At 42.1% G+C, this 13,814-nt stretch overlaps 2 protein-coding genes across 2 annotated transcripts in view; both read right to left on the reverse strand.

Annotated features, from left to right (window-relative positions):
* LOC125769450 (ankyrin repeat and LEM domain-containing protein 1-like) overlaps nucleotides 1-13,814 on the reverse strand; it is a 361,429-nt gene that overhangs the window by 208,608 nt on the left and 139,007 nt on the right.
* On the reverse strand, nucleotides 3,650-7,024 carry LOC125769443 (uncharacterized). Its single transcript, XM_049438177.1, has 2 exons — nucleotides 6,899-7,024; nucleotides 3,650-6,844 (listed from the first exon to the last, which is right to left on the reverse strand). Exons 1-2 carry the CDS (start codon nucleotides 7,022-7,024, stop codon nucleotides 6,176-6,178), a joined length of 795 nt encoding a protein of 264 aa, XP_049294134.1. The 3' UTR covers nucleotides 3,650-6,175.

A 13,814-nucleotide genomic window follows, 5' to 3' on the forward strand; every position in this document is an offset into this window, starting at 1 on the left:
CCGGTCTCAGGAACCAATGGAAGCGGGGAATGGTCGAACGCGTGATACCTGGAGCAGACGGACGTGTGCGGCAAGCCTGGGTACGCACCAACACGGGGACCCTAAGAAGACCGGTGGCGAAGTTGGCATTGTTGGAAGTGAGACATGGTGACCAGCAACCGTCTGGTCACGGGCTGGGGGATGTTAACAAAGCAACGTAGGCGAACCCTGCAACCGGGCGAAACGGTTGTCGGAAGCGCCCGCTCCGACACGGCTTAAGCTGGCCACACTGCTGCTGAGCGGAATTAGTAGCGTGTGTGGGTGTGTGAGCGGGGCGGATTCGATCGGCAGTCAGAGCAAGAAGATAAAAGGCAGCGGATGTAAGGCGGACCTTTTTTTTGAAGTTGTGTTTTGTTATATTTCCCTCCGTGAACTATTAGAGGAACTTACAAATAAATATTACTTTCAAAACGCCGAACCTGACCGCAATTATCTTTACAAACGGGTATCGTAGGTTATCATACTAAGCTATGCCGGACAGCTTAACGCAGTTAGTGCGGGAGTTTATAATTCAGGATACATTAAATATATCCATCCCAATAACACCAATTGAGTCAGACGAAAACAAAAGAGCTCGAGCACTGCTGGATAGCACAACTAAAAGAATTGGGAGGCGTTTTGAAACGGGTTTATTGTGGAAGACAGATGAGCGAAGGTTTCCACCAAGCTACGATATGACATATAAATAATTTCTTGCGTTGGAAAGACGATTGCAAAAATATCAAAGCGTGTAGGAAAGAGTCCGATCTTTAATACGAGAGTATGAAGAGAAAGGGTATGCACACGTAGCAACGACCAATGAACTAGGAGAAACGAAACCGGAAGAATGTTGGTACTTACCGCATGGAGTAGTGACTAATCCTCGAAAACCGAACAAAGTGAGGATAATTTGGGATGCGGCAGCAATCTCACAAGGAGTACCACTGAACTCAGCACTGTTCAAAGGTCCGAATTTACTAAATTCACTGATAGGAGCATTGTACAACTTCTTAAAGTACACGTATGCTTTAACCGGAGACATAAGAGAAATGTTTCATCGTTTAGTAGATATTTATGGAGAGACGACGCCACGCAAACCATCAAAGTATACGTGTTGGACGTGGCTATGTTTGGAGCAGCCTGTTATCCAACGTCGGCACAATACGTAAAAAACCGTAACGCAAGAGAAGTAGGAGAGAATTCAAGCCGAGCTTTAAATGCTATTATAGACTACCACTACGTCGATGATTATCTTGACAGTATTCCGACGGTAATAGAAGCAATTGAAGTGGGAAAGGAAGTGAAAAGATTACACGCAGAGGAAGGATTTGAGATCCGTAATTTCCTGTCAAATCACCTAAAGATAGCAGACGATGTGAGCCAAAAGTCAACAGATATGGAAAAGATAATCGAAGTGGATAAGAGTATAGAGTCAGTACAGGCGTCCTCCTGTAGTTACGACTGTATTTGGGACCGAAAAAAGAGGCCGAAGCAAGGCGTAGTCGTGTTTGTCTGGTTTGTTCTATGCAGTTTGAAGCCAAGAACAGACGGAACATACTTGTATGCGCAGACAACTGACAGCCACCGTTTTTCTTGGATTTTCTTTTGTTCTTGGCGAGGCGTCGCTCGTGTAGCTGTAGCTATCGTGTGGGGGATGTCCCAGACGCAGACATGAACCATGTATCAAAAGAAGTTTCGTTGTATTTATAATGGTGTTCATGGATTCGATGATGGTATCGATTTGTTAATATTTTTCAATAATTATGTTATAAATTATTAGTAAAACAAAATTTAACACATTCAGCACCAATAAATCGGCCCGTTGTTGTATGTGATAAACGGCGCCGCTCCACACGGTAGGACCGGGGATCAGATCCCTTCCGTACCGTTCCCCCGTAGCAAGGACTGATCAGGACTATTCAGCTACGTAGTAATATAAGGCTCGCAAGCCAGAAATGGTCGACATGACATCAGAGGTCGTTACGCCAAGAAGAAGAAGAAGCACCATTAAATCGTGATTTAAACATTCTTGCGCATCTAAAATCAAACATTAATATGCATGCAGAATATACAGCAAGATCCCGCAGTACGCAGTAGTCGATAAGTACAGGACTATTTAGTATGTGTATTATTCAAAGTCAACAGTTTACATCTAAATCAATTTTTCCAAACGTTATATACCCTTGAATACAGTCTTGTTAAAGCAAAAAAAAAATAATATTTTCGGATACATAACGGCTAAAATTTAAAACCAGGAGTTACCCTCCTGCGTTCGCAGGGAAAATGGAAATGTTGAACTGTTGTGAATTTTGTCGTTTTCAGCGGCACAAAAAGAGCCAAAACTCGGTCTTTTTAAAAATATGCAGTTTTTGATTGTCTGTAGACAATTCATTCTTGACATTTATGACTTCTTCAGTAATATTAAGAAAAATCTGTGATTTTCGGTAGGACTCATGAAAAATCGGTAGTTTCAGAGTGCTCTTTTGTGAATCGGTAGGCTTATCAAAAATCGGTAGGAATACATATAAATCCGTAGTTCTGGTCACACTGAGTCGAGAATATAGCGTTTATAACCGTACGTAGAAAGTCGAAAGCTTTATTCAAATATTCCGTTCAGATTTATATTTTGCACACACAGTTAATCGATTATACACCACAATTTCAGACAACAAGTAGTTACATTTTGTAACAAATTCTATATTTCAATTCTATAATTCAATTCAATTAAAATTACAATTATTTTTTTTTTACGAACGTTGGTTGAAAATTTCCATGGACAATTGTTTTAAAGCATTTTTTTTGGTTTTAAATTGCATATAAATAAATAAATAAATAAAATAAATAAATAAAATGCAAACTCATTTTGTACGCGGCTTTTGAATGCTGCGAAATACTGTTTATCGCTTTCCTGCGCTTCGATTTCAGATAGAGCAATGTTGAGATGCTCAAATGTTTTTGCTAATTTCGCAGCTGAAAAATCTTTCTTTTGCACGTTTGGCACCTCACAATTTACACGTGCATCCTTTTCATCAGTACCGTTGATTTGTTCCTCAGTATATTGCATTTCCATCAATTCCTTATTTGATAACGGCTCATTTTGGTAAATGATAAGTTCATTAATATCTTCAACGTCCGCCTCGATATCTAAACGCAACAGTAGGGATGCACATTCTTGTGGTGTGTGTAGCACTTGATCTACATCATTTTCTTCTAGAAAATCGTAACTTTCCACTAGAAATACATTTTTCCAACATCTATTTAACTTTACTTGAGTTACCTCATTCCAAGCCGCTGAAATGTTGCTGATAGCGTCATGTACATTGTATTTTTTCCAGAACTCGATCAGTGTCTCGTGATTTGTTTCGATACTTTCAATTGCCTTTGAAAATGTTCGACGTAGGTAGTACGATTTGAAAGTGACAATCACACCCTGGTCTATGGGCTGCAACAATGCAGTCGTTCTGGGAGGGAGCTGTTAAGCGCTCTTGGCTTCAGTGAATGATACACTGCAAGTGGTTTAAGTTTGCAGTTTCCAGCTAAATTACCTCCTAACATTATGGTAATCCACTCCTTAGCTATATTAAACCCGGGCATTGATTCAAATTCCTTCGAAGTGAAGGTACGTGATGGCATTTTTTTCCAAAATAAAGCCGTCTCGTCGACGTTAAATATATTCTCAGCAAGATAGCCCTTCTTTTTTACAGTGTCGACCAACTGCTTTGGAAATGATTTTGCTGCATTTTCATCTGCACTTGATGCTTCGCCGGTGATCTTAATATTGTGCAGATAAGAAACGTTGTTTGACACGGTTAAACCAACCAGCGCTAGCTCTAAAATTTTCTAGATCCTCTGTTCCTGACTTTGATCGTATGTCTTCGTACAAAGATTTGGCATTCTTCTGGATATTTCTTGTGCTCAACGGAATTCTTTTTTTCAGTGATATTATCTATCCAAATGATTAGAAGTCTTTCCATTTCGATTATTGTATTTGGTCTTTTTTGGGTAACAATCGTTCCCTGCAACGATATGTCACCTTTAGTACAATCTTTGATGCGATCTTTGCTTTTCACGTTTGTTTTAATAGTCGATACCGGCTGATTTTTTTGTCTGGCGATTGAAGCAAAAATTTTCCCGCTTTCATACAGACGTATTGGTGCTGTTTCTGACGAACGATTGTTCGTAGTTCGTAGAAACGATAGTTTGTAGTGAATCGGAGACGTTGGATTTGAAATGCTTTTTGAGGGATTTGAATGTCTGAGAAAATGAGAATATGTTTCAGCAGCCATGGCCTCGTGGCAGTAGAAAACACTGTCCCACTATATTGTCGAAAATATGCCATTCTAATTCTGACTTGAATATCACAAGAGTAGTATGCCATGTAAAGAATGGTCAACTTATTCTGCACTCGTTTAATCGTGTTTGGAATTGTGGGGTCCAAATCGTGTGTTGCATCCACCATTCGATTTCGTTTGCAGTGATTCTGAAGTGATTAGTGATTCAAAATGTTCAGCCTTTTTTATCAATCCTTAACCGACGAGGAAGAAATCGGAAATGAAAAGATTGTTCGCAAAGAGATTCGTGCCAAAACAAATCTGTTGTTCATTGCTTGGTTTTTCCGCCAGGGGAAAGCAATGGACGAGTCGAAGGATTATTCTTTTTTTATCTTTTATTCTTTGCTAGGACCACCACGTCAGTCCGTTACGGTAGCTGCCAACAAACTCACTTTCGCCTGTCATAGCCGCTTGCGCTACTCGTCAGCGCGCTATCCATTTCTTTTTCTCGCTCGCTCTCCCTGTCTCTCTCATATCCCTGACAGTAGCCACTCTCTCCTGACTCTTCCGTCTAGTACGGAACATTGCTGATCAATTGTAAGGATACCAGAATTCAGTTATAAAGGCTAAATTAACACTAAGATGTGATCATTTAGTTTTCTACAAAATTTCCGAGTTTCGAAGGAGACATTCTTGCACATATTGGATGCCATTAGACCACACGTCAATGCAGAAAATTTGAATGGTATTTCTTTGGAAGAAAAACTTGCTGCTTGTCTTAGGTTTTTTGCAGAAGGAAAATATCAGCATGGAGTCGGAAAGGAATATAACATTGCGATCGCCAAATCTACTTTCTCTAAAGTGTTAACAGAAATGTTACCTATTTTAGAGAAAGTAATGTGCACTGACTGGATTTCGCTAAACATGACTGAAGAAGAGAAACATGAGGCTAAATTATACTTTTACGAGAAAAGTGGAATACATGATGTCGTCATGTGCGTAGATGGTACACCGGTGGTGTCCGAATAAAAAAAAAAGCATTCGGCCATTACGATTCTGCAATAGGAAAAAAATTACAGGCTGAACATAATGATAGTAAGTAGTATAAATACGGTAAATTATGTAATAGGTCGTATAATGTAGAGAATCTTTATTTTAGGTGTGTGATAACAAGAATCGCATACGTGCAGTTGACGCAAGGTATCCAGGATCCAATCATGATGCACATGTTTGGCGCATGAGCTTGGTTAAAGAAGAATTGGCACCAAAACGGAGAAAGGCTTAAGATACTTGGTAATAATATTACGAAACCGTGCAATTGCGTAGCTATATTTAATACTATTGTTAATTCTTTACAGGAGATTCTGGTTACCCTACAGAGACCTGGTTAATTTGACCAATTCGAGCACCAGAACATGGTACACCTGCGTCTTTTTTCAATTCGCGACATGCGTCAGGTCGTTGCATCATCGAGAGAACGATTGGTTTATTGAAAAACAAATTTAGATGTCTGCTCAGAGTCAATGGGCAATTAAATTACACGCCAGAAAAATGTGGAATGATTGTAAACGTATGTTGTGCTTTACACAACATGTGTCTGTAAAATAAATGAAATTTGGCGGATGATAGAATTAATTATTTAGGAACGAGCAATGTAGATTTATTCGTGTGAACATTGTTTATTAATACTAGTTTTATTTAGGATTTAGTTAAATTGTGGTCGCAGGAAATATTTTGCCCAATAAACTCGATGGCTTAGTGTATGACCACAATAATGTTATTTTTATTATGTCGGCCGCGAAGATAAATCTCAACCAGCATTCAATATGAACCGTATCATATAAACCATGTCATATAAACCAGCATTATCTTTATTTTATTTTTTTTTATTGATGCGCACACCGGTCCATCGAACCGATTTTATCTAATAATTGTCGCTGCAATTGTATTTGCTGCCCATTAAGCTCTATTTGTTGGGCCTCGCGCTCAGCCTGTCGTTCACGCATTTTTTTGTCAAACTCAAAACGTTCTTCGTCGAACTCCAACCGCTTTTCCAAAATTTTGTTGTGTTCCTGCATGGCTTCCAATTGACATTCGGCTCTTATTTTTATTCTTCTCTTCCTCGTGCGTTGCATTACAGAAGACTGTTCTACATTCTGTTCGTCCGCATTTTGTTGGTCGAAAGATACAGAAACGTTCACGGCAACTGGGGAGGTCTGGCTCGTAGGTTCCAAAGAGGTATCGTGATGGGTAACAGATACAGGTTCATCTTCAATATTTAAGTGTGGGACAGCGCTTTGTTCAGAGTTAGATGGTGGTAGTAAATTTTCATTCTGTGGATCTTGTGCCTGTGAAACATTTGGCTTTGATGGTAAGGTTCCAAATGCAGATATATTCAGCGCTCCAGCAGATTGATTCATATCCATTAGCTCTAACACACGGGATTCTACATCTTTAAAGCTTTTAATATTGCACGGCCCACCACCAGTTGCTCGGTACTCTTTATTGTTATTTGCCAGTTTCCTCTTTAGCGAACATTTGAAATCTGTCCACACCTATAATCGAAAAAATAAATAATGTAGTGACCAAATTAATCAAAGTATACATACTTTTTTCCATCCTGTTGCATCCTTTAGTGGAGGTCCAAGCCGATTTAATTCTTCCGAAACAACAGCCCTAAAAGCTGCAGACCCTTTCATTTTCTCCTTCAATATCATTCGATTTGCCTTCAACATTTCTACCAGCTTCAAATATTGCCGGCGAGAAGTTACTAGACGCTTTGTCTGAAATGTAATAGAATAAATTTTATTTTTTTTTTCTTCTTAGGTCTAGGGTCAGCTTAGGAAGGTTTTGCTTCTCAAACTCCGTATATCTTTTTGAGTGTCGTTTAAGAAAACAACAAAAAAATGCCAAGCAGTTGGTTGCTCTCAATACTTACGGTATCCATTTCAAAATCAGCGAATTTTTGTTACCGATGACAATGATCATTGACCACTATTTAACACTTCCACCGGGATTATACATTTGGTTTCTTGGGATTAAACTTATTTCCGAGCGTCTTCTGTACCGTACCGTGCCGTATTTCCACAAAGAAAACTACACCTACGAACGATCGTTCGATTTGCTGCAGTTGCTCAACGAGTAACTGTAGACGTTACATGATAAATGAAATCTATCGAATAGTACACTTTCAATAAAGCCGTCGTTTTTGTTCTAGTAGAACAGTTTGTATTTAAAAAAAAATCTAGTTAGCATAGCTGAAAAGGAAACACGGAAAAAATGAATGTGGGTGGTTTTGGTTGGCTTTTGTGAATGACTAAAATGAACTAATGACTCCTGAAATGAACTTATAATGAATTAAAATGAATTGAAACGAGGGGTAATCAGTTCATTCATGAACGATTTTACACAACGAACAATTGTTCCTGAACAATCGTTCGTCAGAAACAGCACCATTATCTCTAGTTTGTCCACAAAACTGATGGCACTTTTTTGCTTTGTTTTGCTCTCTGTGATTATCTTTTTTAAACCTTTCTCCATTTTTTATTATATTGACGATCTACAAATAAAATTATTGTAATGCAAAATGCGGCAGTGTAAGTACGCTTGAACAAAAAAGAGAGAAACATGGGGCAAAGTTGGGCCAAATATGAGGAAAATTTTACGGTTTCATGAACAGGGGATGGAACTTGGTTCCTCTATTAATAAATCACTTTCCACTATGCGAAAACCCCCTTACAATGTATTTGTAATTATAAAAAAATCAAATTCAGGCCACGTGGCAAAGCCTCCGAACCACCCTATACGAAAAATTGACACGCAGATGAGTGACCGTGAGAGGGAGAGTCCTTATTTCAGAATTTAGCCCCAGATGGGTCCAGGCAGATGAACGCCATCACTGAGTTCACCCAAAATTCACCAACACTATCTCAAAAAATGGGCTCTGATTGTTACTCGGGAGTGCATTATTTAAACGCAGCAGCAAGACAGTCGGGGGCAGTACAGACTTCGAACGACGAAAATCCGTTCGACGCTCACGAGGAAATGAACAGGACGCCATGTAGCTGCCAATGCTTCAATGTCGTTTATATCTACGATCAAAGGGTTCACAGATTCATGGCTAATAGGAATTTTAAATTTTCTGCCGTTACTGATGTATTTGGCCTTCATGTTAATTTACTCAATGCAACAAAAAACACAAATAAATTCAATTAAACTTACATTTTACTTTTTGAAAGAGCTTATTAACGCTCATTGAAAATTAAAACTGCTAAATTTATTGAAAAAAATCCATTGCCAAACACATTCGTTTAAAATCCGCAGCTCAAAACCTAGCGGATTTATCTCCATACAAACGGGAACGTTCGAATCCGCCAAGCCCAGTTCATTCTTCACGCGCGCAATGTACGGTAACTCAATTTAACGTTATTTTAAAAATGAGTGTCTAGTGAATACTGACTGACACCGGCGGCGAACGGATTTTCGTCGTTCGAAGCCTGTACTGCCCTCGAGTGCGTTCTCCGCCAAGCGGAAACGATTTGCTATCGGAAGGAAGCGAAAAAGAAAACAGCGAAGAGTCAGGTAAGCCTCTCACAGCTCTAGTGCGCGATCCGGCATGTGAAACACATCCGGAAAAACCAGTAAGTGTCGGTGCGCAAGCGATAAACCCCAATGCGGATGACCGAAGGCAGCCAAGACAAGGAACATCTTCGGGCAGGACAGAAGAGCATCTGTTACAAACAGCAAACTGCAAGAAGCTCTAGAGACAACGAGAGAGTTGCACTTCAATACTAAGGATCGCAACGTACATGCGCCGATTAAGAAAATGTCGGTAAAAATTCTGACATCCCTTAGCTGCGTACAACAAAAGCTAAAGGCCTGGAAGCTGCGAGAAGAACAGGCTGAGAAGATACTTAATGAAACGGAAGAAGCACGTGGTCCCCTTGCGACACCAGGAATCGCCCCAGCAGGACCGTTCAAGCGAGGAAGAAGACAAAGAACACCCGAGACTGAAGAAGAGGGACAGAAAAATCACAGAAGTGACAACTTTCTAAAGTCACGGCTAGTCAGTTCCGTAAGCTTAGATGATGTAGCAGCATACACGACCTCAGCGCCCGCTGTAGACGAAGAGTGGACTACAGTGACCAGGAAACAGCAGCGTAAAAAAGCATCGTAAATGCTGAAGTTGTTCCAGTGAACACCAAAAGAGCAACGGCGCGCCCGAGACCAGAAGCCATCGTTTCACGAGTGAAGGATGCTGCATCTTACGCAGATATTCTACGGAAAGTCAAGGTGGATCCGAAGCTTAAAGCCCTTGGGCAATGCGTGTCCAAAATCCGGCGAACTCAAGACGGAAAAATGCTGTTTGAGCTAAAGAGGGCAGACGGTGTAAGCGGCGCCGATAATAAGGACATCTTACAAGCATCCGTAGGAGAATCAGCGCAGGTTAAGGTCCTAGGGAATGACGTTACCGTTGAATGTCGTAACCTAGACGAAGTAACCACGAAGAAAGATTTAGAGGGCGCACTACGGAATCGGTTCGATCTCGGAAACGCCAGCTTAGAGATGAAAAAGAAGCCGGCGTTCGATAGTACGCAGACAGCGTATGTCAAGATGCCAATGAAGCAGCATATTGCCAACAACAAGGAGATGTTTCCGGTGCTGGGAGTACAACCATCTGTCGCGTAATTGTAAGGGACCAGGCAGATCTAACTTATATCTGCGTTGTGGTGAAGAGGATCATTTGGCACGTAGTTGCACCAAGCCGGCAAGGTGCTTTGTATGCCCACCAGGGAAAAATGCGCACCAGATTGGCGAGCCATTCTGCCTAATGCCAAAGCATATATGGAAGTGATTCCACAAATACACCGTATGGAATACCGGCAGGCAGCAGCAACTGGATCACTGATAAAACAGGAATGGCAGCAATTGGGACGGTGGGAAGATTCCCGATCCAAAGAGTTGTATCTTGCACCTTTAAGGGATTCGTCATCGCCGAGGTCAACGGAGTTCTTTTCTGTAGCTGCTACACCTCCGACTCACGACAGACCAGAGCTGAGCCCCACTTACACCGCCCCAGAGACTGATCCTGAACCGATAACCATCGACGAAATTCTTGGACTTGCGGAGCGCCACAAACCTGGGAAAGTACCCGGTCCGGATGTTAACCCTAGCGAGGCAGTGAAAGCAGCTATGGAAGCGTATCCGACAGTTTTCCAGGCAGTTTTTCAAAGCACCTTGTTTCCGGGCCAATTTCCACCGATATGGAAGAAGCAGAAGCTGGTGATACTACCCAAGCCAGGTAAGCACGCACGCAAATCGTCGACCCTAAGACCTTTGAGGTTGATAGACAACTTGGCTAAGGTTCAGGAGATGCCTATACAGGAGCGCCTGACAGCACACACGAAAGATCAGTATGGCCTCTCCGAACGACAGTTTGGTTTCCGGAAAAAGCGCTCGACAGTCGACGCGATACAAGCAGTGGGGTCTATGATACCTTCCACTAGTTTTTTTATATGGACTTTGACGTTTCGCGGCTTATTTGCTGCATGTTTTCCATACAAACCGCTCAGCAAAATAAGCCTGCGTATTTCAGATTAGAAATTTTTTCTAATGTTAGTTTCGATCAGCTGCTCGACAAATGTCAAAACAAGGCATTTTTCTAGCAGGTCTGAAACAGGTTAGGCCATATTTGATTCGGCTGAATGTTGATTAAATTTTGATTTAAAACAACAATGAAATTACATAAGTTTAATTATGTTCAGGTTTTTATGAAAAATAATACAAATTTTTACTTGTGCTATGCCTTTATTTCGAACTACATTTCGACACTGTAATTCCTGTTTCGTCAAAACGCGGTTCTACAAAACTGCAGTATAATGTAATTCTTTATGTCAAAATGCTATGTCCTTGAGGAATCCTTGCATGATGATATTACCTGTCAACAATTTCCCGCTCGATTCTGCTCGATGTTTTGACAGATCCGGGCTAAAAATTTTAGCTTTCTAACTTAAGGTATCATAGACCCCAGTGCTGGAGAATGGTTGTGCGTATACCGATGGAAGACGTGTGAAAATCGTTTCTGCGTGGTCATTACTATCGTCACTATCGCTGTTCGAACTGTCAACACGCACTTTTCTAACGCCCCGTGTTTGGACGGTTGTTTCTGATATTTATCACGATTTTCTCATCGTTTTAAGCGTGTGCAGCTTACTAGTCTCTCTGGTTACCTGGTTTATTGCTACATTCAGTGTTTTCGGTGTAAATTCATCGTGTGGCTTCTGTTTGATTGGCTTTTGTTAAGTTGCGCCTATCTTCGGTCATTGTCATCGTGATCTCTTCAATGGCTGACCAGTGTTTATCGTGTACGAGAGCAGCGGCGCCAGAGGACCCATCATATAGGTGCGATGGTTTTTGTAAGCGTTGGTCCCACCGTTCGTGCCTGGTTGTGAGTAGCGCCGTATTCAGGGAGCTAACCAAAGGAAACTCGCAGTTCCTCTGGTTGTGTTCCAGCTGTGCTGAGCTACGTTGTAGCGGTCGCTCTGTTGTGATAGCGGAATTAACTGCTGCACTGACGGATCTCAGAACTCAGCTTACGGAAGAGTTTGAGTCACGGTTAACTGCTGCATCGGAGAGAATCAAAGGATCTGTGCTCGGATCACTCTCGCATCTCATCAACGTTCGTCACCCTCCCCATGCCTCACCATCAACCATGACGCGGACGGCCCTAGCCACAAACACCTCTGCATCAGCCACTCACACACCTCCTGTTGATAGCCGGCGTTTCGCTGGATTAATGCTGATTGACCGCTCTCCACCGTCTGATGTGATGTCGCCAACGCCCGCACTTCTTACCGGCACTGCCCCGAATAAATCTGCATCTCCCGCCGCACTATTGCTACCACCAGAATCGCCTAAATTCTGGCTGTATCTTTCCCGGTGCCGACCACTGGCTACGGTACAGGAAGTGCAGGCATTTGTTAAGGAGCAACTCGGTGTGGATGATGTCATTGCTAGGAAGCTGGTACCGGCCAATGGGGATCTCAGCACTCTGACCTTTTCTTCGCTTGTCGCTTGAGCTTCGTGAGCGAGCGCTGTCTCGTTCATCGTGGGCTGTGGGTACAGTATTCAAGGAGTTTTCGGAGCGACGCACAATTAATTTCACTACACTTTCTCCGTCCGAGGATCGCCTCGTTAAGATTGCCGGTGCACCACATGCGGTCGCAGATCAAGTTGAAGGCATGGCTCAGCCTGATCCTAACACGACTACATTCAGTACCAGACTTACTCATAATAACAACACCAACACAACAGTCAGCTGCTTAAATCAACTACACACCTCACCATCCAGTGATGACACCACGAGTTCATCGTCTCCAACACCACCTAAGTTATTGCAATAACAACATCTGTAACCGGCTCCAGTTCATTCGCTGCTCCATCCGCTGCCTCATCGATGTCATTCTACTATCAAAACATGCGCAGCATTAGATCTAAGCTCACCGATCTTCGACTTGCTCTCATCGATTCCTGCTATGACGTCATCATTATTACCGAAACCTGGTTGGATGAATCCGTTGCGGCTTCCGAGTTGGTGGATGATAGTTTTTATGTGTTTCGATGTGACCGTTCAACTGACACCGACGCTGCTGACCGTGCCCGTTCTAATTGCGTGCAAGTCGAAGTTCATCACAACACATATACCCGTTCGTGACTCTTCGCTGGAACTTGTCTGGATTTGTATCAAGCTAAAGGACCTTCGCCTCTTCATCGGTGTTGTATACATCCCCCCGGGAATAAGCAATAACACAGTATTACTAGACTCGCTGTTCAGCTCCATCGATGCGGTTCAACGCCGTGTGAAAACTAATGATATTCTGCTGCTTTTTGGTGACTTCAATCAACCAACCATATCTTGGTCGCCGTCTGATGTATTTTTCGTTCCCTCCTTCTCTTCCTCGTCTTATTTTATTGACGGAATGCATGAATTTAGTCTTAACCAATTGTCAGGAGTAAAGAACTCCTTCGATAGGCAGATAGATTTAGTTTTCTGTAAGAATACAACTCTTTCTTCGGTATCGCCCGTCACTTGCGCTCCCTTTCATCTCCGTAAGCTAGATAGCTACCACCCTACTCTTGAGTTAATGATCTCCATCCCTTGATGTTTCCATTCCATCTCCCGTACACCCAACAGGTGTCGCGGTTTAAATTTCCGCAGACTAGACTCTGCAAAATTGACAACCCTATTGATTGCCTTTGACTGGTCTTTTCTAGACTCTAATGATTCTATTGAGTCCATCACTGAGCAATTCGGTAGGATTGTCAATACTGCTCTCCCTTTATGTTGTCCACCCTCCTTCACCCCCCCATCTCCACCTTGGGCCGATTCCACGCTTCGAGCTCTTCGAAGGGATAGGGATAGTCCCACTACCACCGCTGTGTCTTCAAATATGCAGCATCGGCCTATCGCATTTACAATCGAGCAAGATATTCCCTCTATCTTAATAGACTCCAAATCCGCTTCCA

This window comes from Anopheles funestus, chromosome 3RL (assembly GCF_943734845.2).
Source record: "Anopheles funestus chromosome 3RL, idAnoFuneDA-416_04, whole genome shotgun sequence".
Classification (NCBI taxonomy): Eukaryota; Metazoa; Arthropoda; class Insecta; order Diptera; family Culicidae; genus Anopheles; species Anopheles funestus.

Coding starts and splice junctions, on each gene's coding strand:
- LOC125769443 (XM_049438177.1), bottom strand. CDS start 7,024: ATGTTGAAGGCAAATCGAATGATATTGAAGGAGAAAATGAAAGGGTCT. Junction 6,845..6,898: donor ATGCAACAGGATGGAAAAAA/GTATGTATACTT, acceptor TTTCGATTATAG/GTGTGGACAGATTTCAAATG.